Genomic DNA, 22145 nt, shown 5'->3' with positions numbered 1-22145 from the left:
GTAGAGCAAGATACAAGAGATATTACAGTCCATCGGGAGGAACGTGGCCTTGAGCAAAATCTGATGAAGACCTCACATCCATGATGATGCATAAGTCACCTCTTAGCCTTGCTTAAAGAGGCACAAGGTCGCTATTGCAAGGAGCTGTTGGGTTAAAGGCCTAAATAACCCCTTTTTGTACATTTTTATACTTTGTTCAGGTTCATATTGAACTTGGACACATTTTTTAAAGGTCGCTTATAATAAAAGTGGGAAAACCCAAAACTCACTTATTGAGTTTTCCCCAAAAACGTGAGCTCTCTCTCTCTCCCTCTTCGTTCTGCTAGCGCTTCCTCTCCTGTTGGCTTTCGCCACCCCTCTATGCACACACACTGCACATCTTCGCGTGCTCTATCACTTGCACACACCGCCGCGCGCTCAACAACTAGTATCAGAGCCAGATTAGGGTTTCAGAAGCTTTGCGCAGGTGGCTGGACAGCAAGCGAAAGGCTTCTCTCGCGTCAAATTTCCGCTTTCATCATGAAGCCCCTTGCTTCCGGTGTCACCTAGGGTGATTAGGGTTTCCAAAACAGCTTAGAACAGGCTGAAATTAGGTCAAACAGGTAAAAACCAGAAAATTACAGGTCAAAACAGCAAAACGCAGGTGTTCTAAATCGATTCCCGTGAACGCCCCTTGCTTTTCCCACTCAAAACAAGTCCATTTGATGCAAATTGATGGGCCAAAACAGTAAATTTGCAGAAAATTCAGAATTGGACTGTTTTTATGTACACAAATTGAGGTTTATGTACGCCTTTTGTGGGTTTATGCAAGTACGCATTGGGGATACTTGTTAATTGCTGAAATTTTCAGCACATTGTATGCAACGTGCGGTACATTGTGATCACTGAAAATTTTCAGATTTTGTGTAGACACTTTTTGCTGCATTTTTATCCGTGTAAATAGCCTCTACTTCCTCGTCGTCTGATGCCAAGAGCTTGATGGAAATCAAGCGATTTGACGGTACAGGTTTCGACCTATGGCAGGACAGGATGTAGGGGATTTTGTTCCTCAAGGATTGTGAGGATGCCCTTTTGGCTGTAAAGCCTGAGGATATACCGGATGAGGATTGGGCCAAGCTCAACAAGAGGGCAAAGGCCTATATCAAAATGGCTGTGACCGATGACATTCTGGTGGACATAAAGGGCTTGGATAGTGCACATGCAATTTGGCATAAGTTGAAGGCCACTTATGAGAATGCCACCCCTGTGAATCAGGAGCATTTGATGCGCAAACTGGTGAACATGATGCTTGACGAAGCCAAGTCGGCTTCTGAGCACTTAAGTACTTTCACCAATGTTATGAGTCAGCTACAGGATACTGGGCTTCAACCTTTTGATGACAAGTTGAAAGCCATATTTTTGTTGATGACTTTGCCAGACTCTTGGGAAACGCTTGTGGTTTCTTTGAGTAATAGCCCCAACCTCACATATAATGGAGTGCGAGGCTCCATCTTAAATGAGGAAATTAGACGCAAGTCTGGTGGTGGGGAAGGTGGCAGTTCTGCTTACAATGCGAGAGGCAGAAGTCAGAAGCAAAATACAGGTACCAAGACTCAAAACAGGAGCAAAAGCAAGTCTAGGGATAAGGATGTGACTTGTTACCAGTGTGGCAGAAAAGGCCATAAGAAGCCAGATTGCAGGTATTTCAAGAAAGAGCAGGAAAGAAAGAAGGAATCACAGGAGAAGAAGAAGACAGAGAATAAGAAAGGGGAAAAATCAGCTGGTACCTTCTCCAAGGATTCGGAGACTGTCAATGTATCCTCTAGTGTGGTTATCACAGAGTTATCCGACAATGAGGAGATCTTGGTTGCAGCTTCATGCCCCTCAGATTTTGTTGTAGCAAATGAAGAAGACATGCTTATCTCACGTAGAGATGTCATTGATGCATTGCTAAGTGCAAATGATGGCCTTACACAGTCTTGGATAGTAGACTCGGGTGCCTTATTTCATGTGACTCCATCTGTGGAGTGTTTTGCTTCTTATCATGCAGGCAAGTATGGCAAGGTTTACCTTGGGGATAACCATGCTTGTGACATTGAAGGAATGGGCACTGTGCGCTTGGCATTAAACAATGGCCAAGAGTTTATGCTTAAAGATGCAAGGTACGTACCAGGCATCAAGAAGAGTCTATTGTCTGTTGGCCAGATGGATGCACAGGGTTATACAACCATTTTTGCTGGGGTTCATGGAAGTTGCTTAAGGGATCAATGCTCATTGTCAAGGGATGCAAGAGTGGTACATTATACTATTTACATGGCAAAGCTTTGCCTGGCAAGTTTCTTGCAGTGGCCGAAGTTGCTTCTCATTTGGAGTTGTGGCACAAAAGACTTGGCCATATGAGCCAGAAGGGACTTGATGTCCTCTCCTCTTTGAAGAGGGTTGATGTAAAGAGCACCAAGTTAGATTTTTGTAATGACTGTTTGTATGGTAAACAAAAGAAGTCTTCTTATTATTCTGGTGTCTCGCGCAAAGCTAATGCTCTTGATTTAATTCACTCCGATGTATTTTCAATGCCTGTTAAGTCTTTTGGTGGTGCATCATACTTCGTTACATTCATTGATGATTGCACTAGGAAAGGCTGGGCATATTTGTTAAAGAATAAGAGTGAGACATTTAATGCATTTAAGAGGTTTCATGCTTTTGTGACCACGCAAAAGGGTAGTAAGCTTAAATGTCTGAGATCTGACAATGGGGAGGAGTACATGTCTCTTAAATTTCAGCGTTATTGCGAAGAATATGGGATTAAAAGGGAGTTGACAGCCCCTTATAATCCATCTTCTAATGGTGTGGCTGAGAGGTATAACCGTACTTTATGTGAGAGAGTGCGTTGCATGTTGTCCACGGCTAATTTCCCTCATGGGTTTTGGGGAGAGGCTTTGAAAACTGCAGTTCATGTATGCAATCGCTCTCCTAACAGTACGCTAAAAAATGACATTCCAGAGGAGGTTTGGTCTGGCAACCTGCCTCGTATGATCATTTGAGAGTGTTTGGCTGCGAGGCTTTTGTCCATGTTCGTAATGACTTGAGGACAAAGCTAGATGCCAAGTCCATCCAAGGACTCTTCCTAGGTTATGGGGAAGAGGGTGAAATGGGCTACAGGATATGGTTGCCTCAGTTTAATAGGGTAGTACGCAGCCGAGATGTAGTGTTCAATGAGGCTAAATTGCTGAAAAATGCTACATCTTTTGAAATTGACAAGAAATCGGTTAAATTTCAACCTCTCTTGCCACCTATTGATGTTGAAAAAGAGCCTCAAGATGCATTACCGCAAGCTAAAATTGATAATCAACCGGTTAACCTTGAGCCAGAAGAGGTAGGACATGATTTAGATGCTCCAAATGAGGATGGACAGCCACTTGTCATGGCTGAAAATGATTTTCACAGCATGAGCATGCTGAAAATGAGTTGCCTCCTGATGTAGAACCTGTGCCTGAGAATGTAGATCATTGGGTACGCAGGTCTACTCGTGTCAGAAGGTTGATACAACGCTTTGACCCCTCTTTGCATCATGTTATGTTGACAGATGAGGGAGAGCCTCTTACATATAAAAAGGCAAAATCATGTGAGTTAAGCAGTAAGTGGGAGCTTGCGATGCAAGAGGAAATCAAATCTTTGCATGCAAACAATACTTGGATCTTGTGCCATTGCCTAAAGGAAGAAAGGGTCTCCCTAACAAATGGGTTTACAAGGTCAAATGTGTTGATGGAAAGCCCAAGTATAAAGCAAGGTTAGTTGCCAAAGGGTATGCACAGAAAGAGGGGATTGACTTTCAAGAGATCTTTTCTCCTGTTGTAAAGCTTACGACATTGCGTGTCCTTTTTGCTGTCGCTGCAGTGCTCGACTTAGAATTGAATCAAATGGATGTAAAAACAGCTTTTCTTCATGGTGACATTGATGAAGATATCTACATGAAGCAACCTGAGGGTTTTGTAGTTCCTGATAGAAAGGAACTTGTATGCAAACTAAGAAGGGCACTGTATGGTTTGAGGCAGTCATCACGTCAGTGGTACAAAAAGTTTGATACTTTTATGCTGTCTCAAGGCTTTAAACACAGCCATTCAGACCATTGTTTGTATACGAAGAAGGATAATGATGGAAGTCCTATGATCCTTGTGCTATATGTAGATGATATGTTGATTGCTGGGAAGCATAAGTCTACCATTGATGCTCTTAAACGTCAGCTGAATTCAGCTTTTGCAATGAAGGATTTAGGTGATGCTGAGCACATCTTGGGCATGAGAATCAAGAGAGATAAAAAGCTGAAATTGCTCTTCTTATCTCAAGAAAAGTACATTGCTAAAGTACTTGACAGGTTTAACATGGCTGAAGCTAAGTCACTTGGAGTTACCTTTACCTCCACACACAAAACTTAGCAAAGCCGATTGCCCAAAGGATGACGTGGCAATGAATGCTACGAAGGGAATCCCTTATGCATCAGCTTGTGGTTCTCTTATGTATGCTATGGTTGCCACTCGTCCTGACATTGCCCATGCGGTGGGAGTTGTTAGTAGATACATGTCCAATCCCGGCAATCTGTCTTGGGATGTGATAGCCAAAGTGCTGTCTATTTGGCCAAGAATGCTATGTTTCATGCACGGAAAAAGCACATTGATGTGCGATACCACTTCATACGACAGGTATTGGAGGATGGTCTAGTCACCTTGACTAAGATTCACACACAGGATAACCCTGTAGATGTTCTTACCAAGAGTCTTGCTAAGGCTCAACATGAGCATTGCATACAGCTGGTGGGAGGTTGTTAACTTAAAGGCATCATTTATGCCTTTAAGTGGGAGGTTGTTGGGTTAAAGGCCTAAATAACCCCTTTTTGTACATTTTTATACTTTGTCCAGGTTCATATTGAACGTGGACACATTTTTTAAAGGTCACTTATAATAAAAGTGGGAAAACCCAAAACTCACTTACTGAGTTTTCCCCAAGAACGTGAGCTCTCTCTCTCTCCCTCTTCGTTCTGCTAGCGCTTCCTCTCCTGCTGGCTTTCGCCACCCCTCTCTGCACACACACTGCACATCTTCGCGTGCTCTATCACTTGCACACACCACCGCGTGCTCAACAGGAGCAGCTGGAAAAGCAACAAAAATAGCAGTTGAGTTGGGCTCCCACAAGAGCATTGAAAACAGGGCAGGCCAACAATTTCACCTAAAAAGAAAAAAGCAGAGAGTGAATCAACTAGAGAGCAAATACTTGAGAGGGAATAAGAGGAAGAGAGAGAAATAGAGGCGACTCTTAGGTCCAGGATTCATTGGACCTCTCAGGTTCTTCATAACTTTGAAGTCTGTCACGTGACCCATCGGCAACTATCCAGACAGAGTCCTGTCCTATTTGTGTTCAAGTGATCTGAATATAAAGGCTATGGAGATATTTTCTTTTTCTGGAGTATCTAGTGGATTGTGGGAAAACCTTTTGCTTTCAATCTTTCCTTTTCAAATTAATTTGGCAGTAATTGCTTTGACTGCATGGTCTAGGATTGCCCTTGTCCATCCCAAAGCTATAAAATACCTCTAATAAGAAGACTATGGATTTCTTGTGGGTGTCTTGCACTAGGATCATCATGACCATCAGAAAGAATGTACGGCATGTAGACGTAGAGTCTCTAAAGACAGGTAAAGGGTATAGCCGAAATATGATGCTCTGTAATAGGCAAGGTTGTTCATGTTTGATGCACATGACAACTTGTATGTTCTGTTCTGTACCTTGAATCAGTACGTTTTATTGTGGCCTCTGTTGACCGGCCAAAATGAACATTTTTGAACATTTTGGGCTGCAATTTTTGGCCTTTTTCCATGTGTTTGGGCTCTAGCCTTTTTAGCCCTTTATCCCAGTAAGCTCTTTTCCCTCATGTTTGTTCTTTTAAGAATTTACTCTTGGAGGGGGAGAGGGGGGGGGGGGGGGGGGGGGGTTAATCTTATGGACCTAAAACAAAGCTGTTTTTGCTAGGATTTGTGAGGGCTCTTGCTGTGTAACATGGGTTTTTGATTTTCAGATTCCAGCTTTTGCCTTCTACAAACTTTGGCAGCTAGTGCTCTATCCTTATATATTTCAGAGTTCTTCTGTAAGTGTGCCTCTTGTTTTGATGAGAATTTTTGTTTTTTCACAAGGCTCTTCAGAAAAGAATGTGACAGATTTCCCTCTTTATCAGGAGGATGACACAGAAGATGCGAAAGCAAGGAAGAAGAGAGAGAAGATGGAGAAAAAAGCCGGGAGAACTAAATTTGTAAAAACTAGAAATAGATAGAATTTATGTATATGACAGAATTGTGTGCAATCTATGTACGGTTCTTAATGTTGTATATTGAGCAGGAAAAATTTTGATCGCTGCAAGGAAAATATTATCATCCTACATGAATGTTCTAACGCCATAGCCATAGCTTGCAAAGAAGAAAGTACAGTGCTTTAAGTTCCTTAGCAAGATCCTCTTGCAAGTAGTCAGAAAGAAATCCGTAAGTTCACACACTATTGCTAGTGAGGCTCATCTTTTGACTCAATGATATGAAAACCAGCTTTATGTGATGCAAAAGGGTTTAAATAGCTTTTTTGGAGGTTCAACATTAAGTTCTATGCTCAAAGATAACCAAAAAAGTGCGCGGTCTTTGCTAGATTCCGAGACAAGCTATGTGCATGAGACTTCGTTAACAATACAAGTGAGGATTGTGTTGTCCCTTGTGTCTTGAGCTTTTGCTTTGTAAAATGAAGAATTCTTTGGAAACATTGCACAATCTCCTCTAAAAGTAAGTCCATCCCAAGACAGTTAAATTTATAATTAAGCTTTGAAAAGATTGCTTTGGACGTGACAATTGTCACATTCCAGTTTCGTTATATGGCTTATGCCTTTGATTATGAAAAAGTCAGCACCCGGACAATGCAATTCAGAACTAAACATCCAAGGCAAAGGGTCTATTACTATCTTCCCTATGCAAAGTTTGTATCTGATCTTGAGACAAGATACTTGACAGGAAAAGTTAGCATCCATCATTTTGAAATGCATCATGGGACGGCACGACACTTAGAAATTCAGGCTAAGATTTACAAAACCCTAAATGGCATGGAGTGTTATAAGTATGTGGGCAGGAAGTCAAGCTAAGTTAATGCATCTGAATAGATATCAATCGAAAAGTGAGTAGACCCAAGCTACATAGACATGACAAACTCATCTTGAAATTTTAGGATAACTTGAGATACAAGTAAGGGCTCCTTTAGCGGCGAGAGAGGATGCAGAGCACCCTAATTTTTGCACAATGGAGTCTCGAGCTTGATGAAATTTGTCTTTTGAAGATGCAACTTCACTAGAATAATAGTGTGATGGTGGTATAATATTGGGGTTGGGGAGGAGTCCCACACGGTTTTTTTTTTTTTTTTTAAGGGGGGGGGGGGGGGGGATGAAGATCTAGATGCCCAAACTATCTCCTTTGATATGTAATGGATGACATGACCATGATGACCAATTGACGACCACTCATCCATGCCATGCTGTACAAATAATCCACTAGCCATTGGGTCAGCGCCCTGGCTTAGACTCCACAATAGGCTCAAAATGTTGGATGAGCCTAGGCCACTGGGCTCTGGTGTAAATCGTGCAGGGCTAGAAAAATACTTTTTTCTAATCAAAGAAAATAAGGACAAACTTGAAATTCTCTCGGTCTTTAGGTCAAATTGGAATCTTTTGCCGATACTTAGATAAAAAACTTGTGTAAATTATCCAGTTCTCTAGTCGGGATTTTATGATTTTAGCTGGTTGGAACACATTGGACCCTGCTTTTTATCTAACACTATAACGGAACTCAATGCATTCAAGCTTAATTTAATTCTCTACCAATGTCAAGAAATGCCACTTATTATCTAATATAAGTGGTCCATACCTAAGATTAATTGCCAAAATAATACACACCAAGACTAGGGCTTTAGTCACCTTAACGTGTAGCACTAAAATAAAATAAAACAAGTGTTGGTAAAGTTAGTGTACGGGCTAGAATCCCCCCCTCGCCCCCGCTCCACACACACACACATGTCACTTTCCTCTGTGGCTTACTGTTCTGAGAATGCATACTTGTTGATATTTAACACTACATGGATGGTAGGTATAAGTTAAAAAGGTTTTAAGTAAGACATGGATAGCAATTGAAAGGTTTGTTGACACCTGTAATACGTATTCAAAACTAACGAGTTTGTTATCTTATTTATATGGATGCACGTGAGGACTCTATCTGTACTTAAGATCTTTTTAGCTAAGCTGCTATCCGTCATTGTTGAACCTCGCTTCTTTTCACTTCAAAATAAGTTGTTCTTGACTATTTTATGTAGAAAACACTAGAATGATACCTCACTCTCACTTTGATGTAAAAAAATAAATCAAAGAATGAGTTGTTTTTGTGCTAATCATTGTCCTTTGTCTAAAGCCAGCCGTCATTTGAATTGTTATGTTTTTGCGTATAAGTATAAGTCCAAAAACAACACACACACACACACACACACACACACACACACACACACACACACACCTCCCCCCCACTAAGTACTGTTATATCTAGTATTTAAACCTAATTAAAAAAAAACCCGACTCTTTACCTGGATGGATTTAGGACTTCTTTACCCCTAAAAACCCTCAAATACATATAATTTAACACCCCCCCCCCCCCCCCCCCCCCCCCCCCCCCCCCCCCCCCCCCCCCGCTTCTTTTGTGGGAGTGGCACCTTAAAACATAGCTTTGTTAAGCCTCTTAAAGGCGCATAGAATATGGGACAATACCCCATAATAATGGTAACTGGTGGGAAGTTTTGAGTATTGTGTTAAATGACCGTGTGCTTATCGAGTTGTTCACACCTAGCACTTACTGTATCTACCTCATATGTAAGCTCTGTGTACCCGTACACTGCATGATGATGTTCTTTCTCTCTTCTCTCCCACTTAGTCTCCCTATGGGGCCATGACGACTGTCGCTTGAAGCCAGACACTTCGGAAATTGAGCATTATTCAATGACACAAGTCTGCATCATCATCAAAACTCTATAAAAAGGTGAGGATGGCCCTGAACCTCTCACTTAGTCTCATTGCGTGGTGTTTGTGTTGGTATAAAGAGAGATTAAGGGTTTGTTTTGGAATCTTGCCTATTGTCTAACCATGGAGCTTGTGGAAAAAGAGGACGCTTCTTAGGTCTGCATTCTGTACATAATTTTTTTTAATTGTTTTTTTTGCACCAGATGTTTTGGTTTCATATGATGTACAGGGAAATCGTATGGCTTGAGGTTTGGCAACCATGAGCATAAAAAGTAAACCAGTTCGTACTTTCTCTGGTTTTTTTGACGCAGGTGGTTTTTTTATAGTAGTCGACCTAATTTCTTTTTTGTTTTGACTTTAGGCGTAATGGGCACTTGGCCTAAGTAGTTAAATGAGGATTGCAAGGATCTATGAAGGGCTTTGTTCACATGCTTTGAGCTTTATGATTGCACAAGTGTAGATAGCTCTACACCAATGCATTGGCTGGCTTTTTACAAAAAAAAGGGATTTTTTTAACCATGTTTTTGTCGTTTAGGCATTAGGTCACCCATGTTTTTCATGGGTAAGCATGGAATTTAGTATGAGGCCTTGGTTTTGGGCTCATAGATCTACGTACTAACTCAACAAAATCAGGCTATGAGCTACGGGTAATAGCCGTTGATGCCATCAAAGAAAAGCAAGATACACTAGTGGTATATTTTGGCTAAGAATATTGGGATAAACTGTTAAAAAATGGGGGAGCACGTCTGATGAGGCCTTGTTGCATTTGATGCATAGTTTTTTGTTGGGATGCTAGCATAATTGTGATGTCACATTGGTAATATAACTGCGCACTGTGGTCTAGGTCACATTGCATACCTTGATGGTGGTTTTCATAACCATGCCGTAATTGAACAGTCCGAATTTAATAAGTTTCTTTTTAAGGAATGGCATTTGAACACTCGGGTATACAGTTTCGGTATATTAGTTTGGTTCCTCTCACTCAAACTAAATGTAGAGGATATGATATGCTTAGCTGAGTTCTTTTTTGCCTAAAGTCAATCAACATACATGATTATTTGAAATATAACACAATGTGTTTGAAGGTTATATCTAATGCTAAGGACAAAGTTACTATGTTTTGACTAATGGTTTCAAAGATGGAAGTGGTAAGAAGAATAGCACATTTAACTGATTAGTCTAGGAGAGCATTTTGAGTAGTTTTTCCACCCTAAGTAAAAGAATGACAAACTTGCTATGGAAAATCTTGATGGTGTATGGATTGAGAAGTAGTCACAAAATAATTTTGAAACTAATGGTGGTATCAAGTCACTTGGATCAGAAGGGGTGGTGGCCTTCTAACGAAAATAATACATATGTAAATATCTATTTAAGGTCTATTAAAAATTGGGTTATATAGAAACCATACATATAAAAAAATACCATAAAACAAAGGGGTAATGGTGTTTGTTACAAGCTAAAAAAAAGAGAGAACTTTTTACAAAAATACATGTACACTTTGGATGTTTGTTTAAAGTAAAAAAAGCTGTAAGTTGGACATGTATAACAACTAATATAGTTCGTTGACACTTGTAAAACACATTCAAAACTAACATATCTTTTGTCTTGATTGAATGTATGCAGGTGAGGACTCTATCCTTTCTAGGATTTTTTTTTGGCTTGAAGCAAATGTGTGTCCATGATTACACTTGCTCCTACTACTTGGGAAGTACTTCTTTAATAAGTTATCATCATGGTATACTAGATTGAGGCTTTATTCTTATAAGACATGTACAAAGATAATTCTAAGACTTAGTTGTTTTTGTACTAATCATTGCATTTTCTCTAAAGCCAGTTGTCTTTTGAATGTTAAAGTTCATTTATGTCTTGATATTTAAGTAAAAGCTGTTGGAATTAGGGTTGCAGAGAAATGCACACAGCTTGGAGAAGACGAAGGAAGCTCAAGGCACACAATAGAGAGTGTGTTACGTAGTGTGCAATGGAAAGATAGATAGCCCTAGAGTGATGGGCATACATACAATGCTCGGGGGAAAAAACCTCCTAAAGAGGGAAAAAATGCCACGGTGGTCCTAGTGTGTTCAAACACATCACTACCACATGTATATGGTAACAAATCCCCCCTGAAGTGATGCGGTGAACGAGAGCTGACACATGAGTAAAGGGAAGTGCCATGCCCTGAGGACATGATCAGTCCACAAAGGGGAGTAAGCCCAAAGCTTTGCGGAAAGCTTCAAGCTTCTCACGAGAGAATGCCTTTGTGAAAAGATCTATAAGGTTGGTTGTCCTGTGTTGGCACATAAGCCAAGCTGATCTCTCCTACTGAGAGCCTCTCCCTAACATAATGGTAATGCACCTCAATGTGCTTTGTGCGAGCACGAAAAAAAAGCCAAGCTGATCTCTCCTACTGAGAGCCTCTCCCTGACATAATGGTAATGCACCTCAATGTGCTTTGTGCGAGCATGAAAAACTAGGTTTCTCGCAACTGCCAATGCGCTCTGACTGTCAGTGTAGATAGTGTTGACAGTGTCCTGTCCAACACCCAAATCAGCCATAAGGCGTCTGAGCCATACACACTCAACCGTAGCTGTGAAGACTGCCCTGTACTCAGCCTCAGAACTCGAAGTGGCCACACTAGGTTGCTTCTTGATCAACCATGATATACATGAACTGCCAAGCATGAAACAAAAACCACTTATGGACACTCGCGTGTCAAAACAAACAGCCCAATCTGAGTCTCAAAAAGCATGTAAGTCTGGCGGCAATGATCCCCCCTTGGGATAAAACAAGCCAAGATGTAAAGTGCCACTAAGGTAGCGAAAAATCCTCTTGACAGCCTGCCAATGCTTAGACCCTGGGCTATGCATAAATTTGCTGACCTATGAGATTGCAAACTGAATATCTGGCCTTGTGTTCATACATAAATGAGGCAGCCAATAGCACTTTGGTAAAGAGTGACATCAGCAGGATCACCAGCATCATGTAGACTCAACTTCAAACCTGTTTCCATGGGAGTGGCAATAGGTTTGCAATCCTCAAGTCCAAACTTACATAGCAATGTCTCTATGTAACTTTTCTGACACAAGGCAATACCACCATCACACTGCTTAAACTGTATACCCAAGTAATGATGCAACAGCCCCAAATCTTTCATCTTGAAAGTAGCATTCAAATCAGCCTTAAATTTAGCCTTAAATTCAGCAATATGTCTCTCATTTGGTCCAGTGATCAGCAAATCATCGACATAAAGAACCACAATGAGAAGTACATCACCCTCACACTTTACATACAATGTGCTTTCTGTTGGACTGTTACGAAAGCCTCGTTTGACCAAATGAGTGTTAGCTTTCTCATACCAAGCACGAGGAGATTGCTTCAACCCATACAAAGCCTTCTTACATCCGCACACCTTGTCCTCTTGTCCTTTTATGACAAAACCGCGAGGCTGTGTTACATAAACTTCCTCAAATATGTCACCATTCAAGAAAGCAGTAACAATGTCTGTTTGATGTACATCCCAACCAAAATGAGCTGCCAATGCACATAGAAAACGCACAGTAGTCATACGACAAGTGGGAGCAAAAGTCTCTTCATAATCTATGCCTTTTTGTTGTGCATAACCCTTTGCAACAAGTCGAGCCTTATGGCGATCGATCTCACCATCCGGCTTGCGTTTCAAATTGTAAACCCACTTCGTACCGATGGCCTTTTTGCCAGGAGGCAAATCACATAAAGTCCATGTGTCGTTTTCTATAAGTGCATCATATTCTGATTGCATGGCAGCCATCCAATGTTCTAAATTCTGTGCTTCATCAAAAGACAGAGGCTCCTCAATATCATGTAAGCTAGACACAACCAAAGCATAACAATCTGATGCATAAGATGCATGGCGAGAGCCTGAACGAGTACTACTAGACAAAGGTACATCCAATTTACTGTCATGCAAAGTGTGCACCAGCCATTTTGGCATACCTCCAGCCTGCTCATTTTCAGCCCTTTCCTCATTGGAATTTACATTCGAACTTCCACCACTAAAAAGAGGCAACAAAGTGTCATAAATGTCCTGTGAGCTTACATTACTGTCTCTAGTACATGACAACAAGGGCTGAACAGAATCTTCCACAAACACTACATCCCGAGAAACCAGAATACGTTTTTTTTGCGGATTATAAAACCTGTAATCTTTGCTTTCAACACTATAACAAAAAAAAAAACATTTGACAGCCTTATCATCCAATTTTCCGCGTTGCACTTGTGGCACCAAAGCATATGCCAAACAACCAAAAACACGCATGTGCTCAATAGAAGGCTTTCTATCATGCCATGCTTCATATGGAGTAATAGACTGCAAAGATTTCGTAGGACACCTATTAAGTACATAAGTGGCACACATGATGGCCTCAAGCCAAAAAGAATGCGGCAAAGCTTGACTTTTGACCATACATTGTGTCATTTCCGTCAGTGACCTGTTTTTCCTCTCAGCAACACCATTTTGCTGAGGTGTATAAGGCACTGTACATTGGTGTTTTATCCCACGACTAGCCAGAAATGCATTAAATTCATGAGACATATAGTCCCCCCCTCGATAAGAACGGAAGGTGCCCATAGTATATTTCGAGACATTTTCAGCCATAGCCAGAAATTGTTTGAAGCACATAAAAACTTCGGACTTCGCTTTAAGCAGAAATAACCATGCATGCCTGGAGTAATCATCAATGAAAGTAACGAAGTACAGGTAATTGCCCAAGGACGGAGTTTGCATAAGCCCATAAACATCACTATGCACAAGCTGCAACCTGCATGTGGCCCGAACTGAACCATCCTTTGGAAACTTAGAACGCTGCATCTTACCCAAAATACAGCCTTCACAAACATGTTTGATAGGTGCTTCAAGAGGCGGCAAAGAAGCAACCATATGAGATTTCTGCAAACGCAGCAAACTGGCAAAATTCAGATGACCAAAATGTGCATGCCAAAGTTTTGCATCTGAAATAGCCCTTGAATCTGCAATAGAATTTGCAAAATTTTGTCCACACTTGTCATACAAAGTGAGCTTATACAGCCCACAGCACAAAAGGCCAGATGCAACAATTTATCACCAAAACTGAGATCATGAACTGTATATCTGTCATCCACAAATTTGACTACAAGTCCAAGTTTAGCAAGTGCGGATACAGACAAGAGATTCTTCTTGATCCCAGGTACATAAAGTGCATCAACAAGTGTGAAAGAACTACCATTAGCAGCAGTAAGCACAATCTTTCCAACTCCTTGAACCGGATAAGAGGCATTGTTGGCACAAGTGACTGAATTCCCATGAGGGACAGACTCGAGAGAGGTGAACAATTCACGATGTGAGGTAATGTGCTTTGTAGCACCACTGTTGAAATACCACACATGTGAATCTGCAGCAACAACTGACAAGCATGCATCATGGACAACAGGATTGTAAGTGCACTCTGTACTAAAAGCCCATTCTACATCAACATCAGCAACACAGTCTCCTTTCACAGAAGACTCAACAATGGCTACATTTGTAGTGGAACTAGCATTTGCAGTGGAACCACCCTCTTTCTTCTTAGCCTCTTTGGCCTTCAACTTAGGACACGACTTGATCAAGTGATCATTAGCTTTACAATAATGGAAACGCATCTTCTTTTTGCCCTTATCACCAGAATTGCCAAATGAAGTGCTGCCAGTAGAAGCATTGGGAACAGAAGTTTTGCCACTCGCAGCAGAACCATAGAAGTGGCTGCATTGCTGTTACCACCCTTTCTTTGAGAAGCAATAAAAGCCTGTTCAACTGCACGCTGTCTAGTCCTGTTTTTTCTGGAAAGTGATTCTTGCAAAACAGCAATGTGCATAATGCATCAAACTTGACAACTTCTGGATTTCCTTGGGTCATAAGTCTCCAAGTACTAGCAAAAGTCTGGTAAGCATCTGGCAAGGCATCAAGAACAGTCTGCACAAGGGAACTGTCTGAAATGACTTCACCTGCAGAAATAAGCTGCTCATTGATATCCTTGACACTAGCAAGGAAAGTGTCCATATCATCTTCCTCATGCATAATCTTTGATTGCAGCTCTTTACGCAGCAAAGCAATTTTAGCCTCATTGCGACTTGCATAAAGACTAGCCAAAATATCCCAAGCCTGTTTTGTAGATTTTGCTGAACGGATGTGAGGAACAATGGTGCGCTTCACAGACAACGCAATCAATGCATGAGCCTGCGCATCCTTAAAATCCCAACGAGCTTGTTCTACCGTAGGCAAAACAACTCTAACAACAGCAATCCTTGCAACAAGACCTACAACATCCTCAACATCGCCTACATCCTCAGAATCAAGATGCACATCAATGCCCTGCACAATATTCCAGACGCCCTTTGACACAAGAACATGTTGCATCATATAAGCCCACATAGGGTAATTGTCCCCATCCAGCCTGTCCTCAGTAGCAAACATCTTGAACACATCTGTGTTGTTGTTGTCAGCCATGGTAAATGCTGCACCTGATGTGAAAGCTACCCGAAAATAGGAGAAACGGAGCGGGAACAACACGTGCTATATAGCACAAACCATAGAAGATTGTAAGGCACCTGTTATGCAGAAAACGGCACTGACAAAAATTCTGCACAAAATGAGGAAATAGCCTGTGCAGTACTGTTTGTAGTGGAAACGGAGGCCGAAATGAGCCCGAATCAAAAATCTGCGCAGACTAACTACTCGAAATATTTGTCGACATACGAATGCTCGCCAAACTCACTGTAATCGAAGAAAGTGAGTAGGTGTGTGCTGGAGCAGCTGGCAACTAAGCCCGGGAGAACGCAACCTGCTCTGATACCAATTGTTGGAATAGGGTTGCAGAGAAACGCACACAGCTTGGAGAAGACGAAGGAAGCTGAAGGCACACAATAGAGAGTGTGTTACTTAGTGTGCAATGGAAAGATAGATAGCCCTAGAGTGATGGGCGTATATACAATGCTTGGGGGAAAAAACCTCCTAAAGAGGGAAAAAATGTCCCGGCAGTCCTAGTGTGTTCACACACATCAGTACCACATGTATATGGTAACAAAAACAGCTACACACACGTCCTATACATAAGGGTTTTCCATTCTTTTTGAAAAAACCAAGAAGACGGCTTTGGAAACTAGCTTGAATCTTAGTTCTAAGTTGGATCCACTGCCTATAATTCCTTTTTTGGTTGGCTGGTGTTAGGTGGTCCTTCATAGGATAATATTATGGATCCTTGCTCACGGCTATTATAGTCTCTAACTTTGCCGGAATTAGGTTTGCATGCCCAACCTACAGGACTAATTATATATATTTTCTTTGATGATCACAAAAATTTTAAATTGACAGCTCGCATGACAGTAAACTACAACCCAGAGAAGAATACAAGGATTTTAAAAAAGATTAGGTTTTACCTAAAGGACCATTCTCCAAAAAAGCCTTGGCTATTAGAACTAGACCGTTTCTGGCCCAAAGAGCCAAATGCTATGTTACATATTACCATAAGTAATCCTTGGCTAACTAATAATTTTGTCTATTGTAGACCCTTGCTCTCTCGCAAGGCCTGGAACTATCTTCTGAGCCCCTCTCTGTGGCTACCTCTCTTGTCCTCAGATGTACTGGCAGTTTGGATGCTTCTCAATTAATATATGATTGGGATCTTGCCTGAGATAAAAAGTTATCTACTTTACATATGCTCTCTTTCAATGATTGGGTCAAGATTTTGGCTACCTTGGAGAACGACTCCAAGGTGGGGTTAATATAATTTCCCATTACATAGCCCAATTACCTATACTTTTTGTACAACATCAATAAGAGCGAGCCCTATTTTCTTCTTCTGGGGCTGAATTATCTAACTTTCAAAATAAATTATGTGGTCTCAATCCATCTTTTATCAGAACCCCTGTTGCTCCAACCGTCCCTCAAACTGGGGGTATCTTTTGCAGAGATAGTGCAGCACTTGAAGTTGTGAAGAAATTTCAAAACAATCTTTGCTCCCTTGGTGACTCTAATCTCTTGGAAATGGTACCCAAAGTGTCCAAGGTTTTTCCCTTCCTTTCAGTTAGACAAATTGAAATTGAATCTTTTGGTGTGGACCATCAGCTCTGGGTTCTACCTCTTCTGACACCAATTCTTAGTGAAACCTGGGTCTATCTGGCTAATCTTCCTGCCTCCACAATTGAGGATTGTAGGCTCGAGATTCTAAAAGGAGGACAATTCTTAGACAAAGGCGAACTCATTAAAGCCCCCTTCAACCTCAACCTTACTGACCATTCCAAATGCACTTCCAATACATGTCTATACATTCGGACAAAAGGGAACATGGAGTTTGCTAAAAGTAATCCTAACTTCTACACGAAATCTATTTGGAATGTTTTTGACCATATGTTAAGTGTGTATGTAAACTTCTTGACCCTAAGGCATCGTGCGAATCCAACATTATGTGGTTTGACCATGGTATCTGGTTTATCCTCAACCATATGGACTAGCTCTTACCCGAGAAACCGGTGGTCTTTCATCTATCCCTTATTTCTTCTTGGTTAGGTGGCCAAGCTAAAAAATTAGTGATTGCTCAGATTGCTTTCAATATTTTTCGTGGGCTTATGTTGGATATCCTTAAAGAACTGAAATCAGATGAACCTGGGACTTATTTGACTACATATGCAAACTACAAGGTGTTAAGATTATCACCAGTCTACTCAAGCCATGTAGTGAGGATGATGACTCCCCCTCACCTAAAAAGACCTAACTCTCTTGCCACTCCCAATTCATTCACTTCATTTCTGACACCTAGCTCTTCCTCTAATTTTAATAGAGGAAAATCCCGTAGCTGGAAGAGGAAGAAACACCCCTATCCGGCACCTTCTTGAATTATGATCACTTATATTGTGTAGGTTGCTCTTGGCCCATGTGGAAGGATGCATCTTACCAAAAAGACTTCTTGCAAAAAGTATATGTATGAACATTGTCTTTTTCAGAATCAACTTCCAGATTAAGTACACCCAAAAACAATTTTTTGTGAATGTTTTGACTTACTTTTTGGAAACCATGAAAAACTTGATAATATACTTATTGGTTGGAAGTATCAACAACCTCTTAAGAATCTGGTCTATAGTAATGATTTTTTATGACATGACACCATTCCTGATTGTGCTTGTGATAAATATATCCCTTTTTGTAGAGGTTTTGATACTTATGGCAAACATGTATGTACTAGTAATCTTGATCTAGTTAAAAGTATCAATGTCCAAAAAATCCTAGCTAAAGGACTTAATCACATACCCATTTTTCCAAAAAAACCCATATATCTCTTTATCAGCTTTACTTAGCTGCTTAACTGACCTTGTTAGTACTGTCCGACTGGAGAGACGTAGCAATATTGGTTGAACAATTTTTTTTTCAAAAAATCTCGCTCTTATCGTATAAATGGTTGTCTATTGAAAGCTCATGGATCACACCACAACTGGCTGTTGAATTTCAAAAACTTCACATGAATGGTTTATAGTAGGGTTGGATAAAAGCTCCAACTGTCCCACTCTTCTTTGCAAAAACTTGGCTTGAAAAGCAGCTCACTCTTGGGTTTTTGGGAAGGAATTCACACCACTTAACACCTCTCTATGTGAGGTCACTAATATGATTTCAAAACATCTAGATAAATTGGGCTACTCTCTTCAAGATACCAAACTTCCTGTACGTTTTCCCACCTATAAACTACACAAGCATAAATTCAGATGGATATCTGATGCCTGGAATGGTATTTTTACTAACATTACCAACGATATCACCCTCTGCCTTGACCTGGTACTTTCAGAATTTGAATTGGTCTGTGCCTCTAAACAAAGAATCTGCTCTAGTTTTCTCTAAATACAATATAACCCTTTTTGGCTAGTAAAAAAACTCCACAGAAGTTACTCTTAACCTCCCTAAACAGATTTTCCATCTCTTCAGAGTCGATATTACTCAATGCTATGAGAACATACCCCTAGATGGAGAATTAGGGTTGAAAGATATTCTATTACAGATGATTAAGATTGCCTTTAAACATACTAGAAAGAATGGTTTCTTCTACATTTCTCTCTCCAAAAACCCTAAATGGATTAAGAAAACGCAATCTTCTCATCCCTTACGCTTCGATGAGGAAAAAATATTTAAAAATATATCTTGGGTCCTTGATAATTGCATTATTCTCTTCGGAGGACAATGCTTTAACCAAAGCCTAGGCATTCCCATGGGTTTTTCCTTCTTACCTCTTATGTGCAGTTTATACTTAGCCTTCTTCAAATACAAATGGTTTGTCAAAACCATGAGTGACAAAAGCAACTATCATAAGCTTTTACTATTCAAACATACTTATAGTTATATAGATGACATATTAAGCCTCAACAATAAAACGTTCTATGAAGAAATCAATCATATTTACCCTAACTACCTAAAAATAGAACCAAAGTTGTATAGACAAGGGTTAATAAATCAACCGTCTTCTTTTCTACTTTGATACAATTCCTTAACTTTACAATTACACTTCATAACCCATGTGTGGGAGGATTTGACCAACGGTTTACTTGGAAGAGGGACCTATTAGATATCCCACCCATTGAATTCATTAAAAAAACAATAATCGACCACATAAAGCTGCTCTTAGCACCTGCATCGGCCTCCTATACTTGATAGTATACTCCTCTTCTAACTTCTTCTTAGCATGGGAAGATATCAAGATACTTATCCACAAATTTTGCCTTAATGGATTCAAGAGATGTGACATAATTAACATAATCACAAAATCTCTTTCTCAAAGTGACTGGTTTGGCTTACATTTTAACCATATTAGCCTCATTTCTCTAATTAGGTAGTAGGCCCATTCACAATGGGCCTACTATCGACCCATTGTGTATGGTGCCTGGAACAGGGCATGTACACACACACACACACCCACACACCCACACACCCACACACCTAAGTACTATTATAGCTAGTATTTTAACCTAGTTTTAAAAAAACCTGGCTCTTTACCTGGTTGGATTTAGGACTTCTTTACCCCTATAACCCCTCAAATACATATAATTTCCCCCCCCCCCCCCCCCCCCCCCCCCCCCTCTTTTGTGGGAGTGGCACCTTAAAACATAACTTTGTTAAGCCTCTAGAAGGTGCATAGAATATGGGACAGTGCCCCACAATAATGGTAACTGGAGGGAGTTTTGAGTATTGTGTTAAATGACCGTGTGCTTATCGAGTTGTTCACGCCTGGTGCTTACTGTATCTACCTCACATGTAAGCTCTGTGCACCCGCACACTGTATGATGATGTTCTTTCTCTCTTCTCTCCCACTCAGTCCCCCTATGGGGCTATGGCGGCTGCTGCTTGAAGCCAGACACTTTGGAAACTGAGCATTATTCAATGACGCAGGTTTGCATCATCATCAAAACTCTATAAAAAGGTGAGGATGGCCCTAAACCCCTCACTTAGTCTCTTTGCGTGGTGTTTGTGTTGGTATAAAAAGAGATTGAGAGTTTGTTTTTTTGGAATCTTGCCTACTGTCTAACCATGGAGCTTGTGGAAAAAGAGGACGCTTCTCAGGTCCGCATTTTGTACATAATTTTTTTTTAAAAAAACTTTTTTTTTTGTACCAGACGTTTTGGTTTCATATGATGTACAAGGAAATAGTATGACTTGAGGTTTAGCAACCATGAGCATTAAAAGTAAACCAGTCTGTCTACTTTCTCTGGTTTTTTGACGCATGTGATTTTTTAAAGTAGTCGACCTAAATTCTTTTTTGTTTTGACTTTACGCGCAAAGGGCACTTGGCCTAAGCAGTTAAATAAGGATTGCAAGGATCTATAAGGGGTTCTTCACATGCCTTGAGATTTATGATTGCACAAGTGTAGATAGCTCCACACCAATGCATTGGCTGGCTTTTTATATGAAAAAAACTGGGATTTTTTTGACCATCTTTTTGTTGTTTAGGCATTAGGTCATACCCATGCACTTCACGGGCAAGCATGGAATTTAGTATGAGGCCTTGGTTTTGGGCTCATAGATCTGTGTACTGACACAACAAAATTAGGCTATGAGCTACGGGTAATAGCTACTGATGCCATCAAAGAAAAGCAGGATACACTAGTGGTATATTTTGGCTGAGAATATTGGGATAAACTGTTAAAAAATGAAGGGGCCGGGTCTGATAAGCCCTTGTTGCATTTGATGCATGGTTTTTTGTCGGGATGCTAGCATAATTGTGATGTCACATTGGTAATATAACTGTGCATTGTGGTCTAGGTCACATTGCATATCATGATGGTGGTTTTTAAAACCATGCCATAATTGAACAGTCTGGATTTAATGTAGAGGATGTGGTATGCTTAGCTGAGTTCTTTTTTGCCTAAATCCAAGCAACAGACATGATTATTTGAAATATAACACAATGTGTTTGAAGGCTGTACTAATTCTAAGGACAAAGTTACTATGTTTTGACTAATGGTTTCAAAGATGGAAGTGGTAAAAAGAATAGCACATTTAAGTGATTAGTCTAGGAGAGCTGTCTGACTAGTTTTTCCACACTAGGAAAAAGAATGACACTTGCTATGGAAAATCTTGATGGTGTATGGATTGAGAAGTAGGCACAAAATAACTTTGAAACTAATGGTGGTATTAAGTCACTTGGATCTGAAGGGGTGGTGGCCTTCTGATCAAAATAATACATATGTAAATATATATTTAAGATCTATTAAAAATTGGGTTATATAGAAACCATACATATAAAAAAATATCATAAAACAAAGGGGTAATGGTCTCTCTTACAAGCTAAAAAAAGAGAGAACTTTTTACAAAAATACATGTATATTTTGGATGTTTGTTTAAAGTAAAAAAAGTTGTAAGTTGGACATGGATAACAATTGATATAGTTTGTTGACACCTGTAAAACGCATTGAAAACTAACGTATCTGTTGTCTTGATTGAATGGATGCAGGTGAGGACTCTATCCTTTCTTGGAAATTTTTTGGCTTGAAGCAAATGTCTGTTCATGATTACACTTGTTCCTACTACTTGGAAAGTACTTCTTTAATGAGTCATCATCATTGTATACTAGAT

General features: G+C 40.3%; 1 protein-coding gene across 1 annotated transcript in view; it reads left to right on the top strand.

Annotated features, from left to right (window-relative positions):
* LOC147437020 (transmembrane protein (DUF788)) overlaps positions 1-6516 on the top strand; it is a 55612-nt gene extending 49096 nt beyond the window's left edge. The window contains exons 4-5 of the mRNA XM_086486441.1: positions 6044-6112; positions 6200-6516. Coding sequence (XP_086342567.1) covers positions 6044-6112; positions 6200-6295 — 165 coding nt within the window. The 3' untranslated portion in view covers positions 6296-6516. The remainder of the gene's footprint in view (positions 1-6043; positions 6113-6199) is intronic.
* The last annotated feature ends 15629 nt before the right edge of the window (positions 6517-22145 follow it).

Source organism: Adiantum capillus-veneris, chromosome 17 (genome assembly GCF_014529385.1).
Source record: "Adiantum capillus-veneris isolate H3 chromosome 17, ASM1452938v2, whole genome shotgun sequence".
Lineage (NCBI taxonomy): Eukaryota > Viridiplantae > Streptophyta > Polypodiopsida > Polypodiales > Pteridaceae > Adiantum > Adiantum capillus-veneris.
Note: the sequence above shows the minus strand (reverse complement) of the source record. Positions and strands in the feature narration are given on the sequence as shown.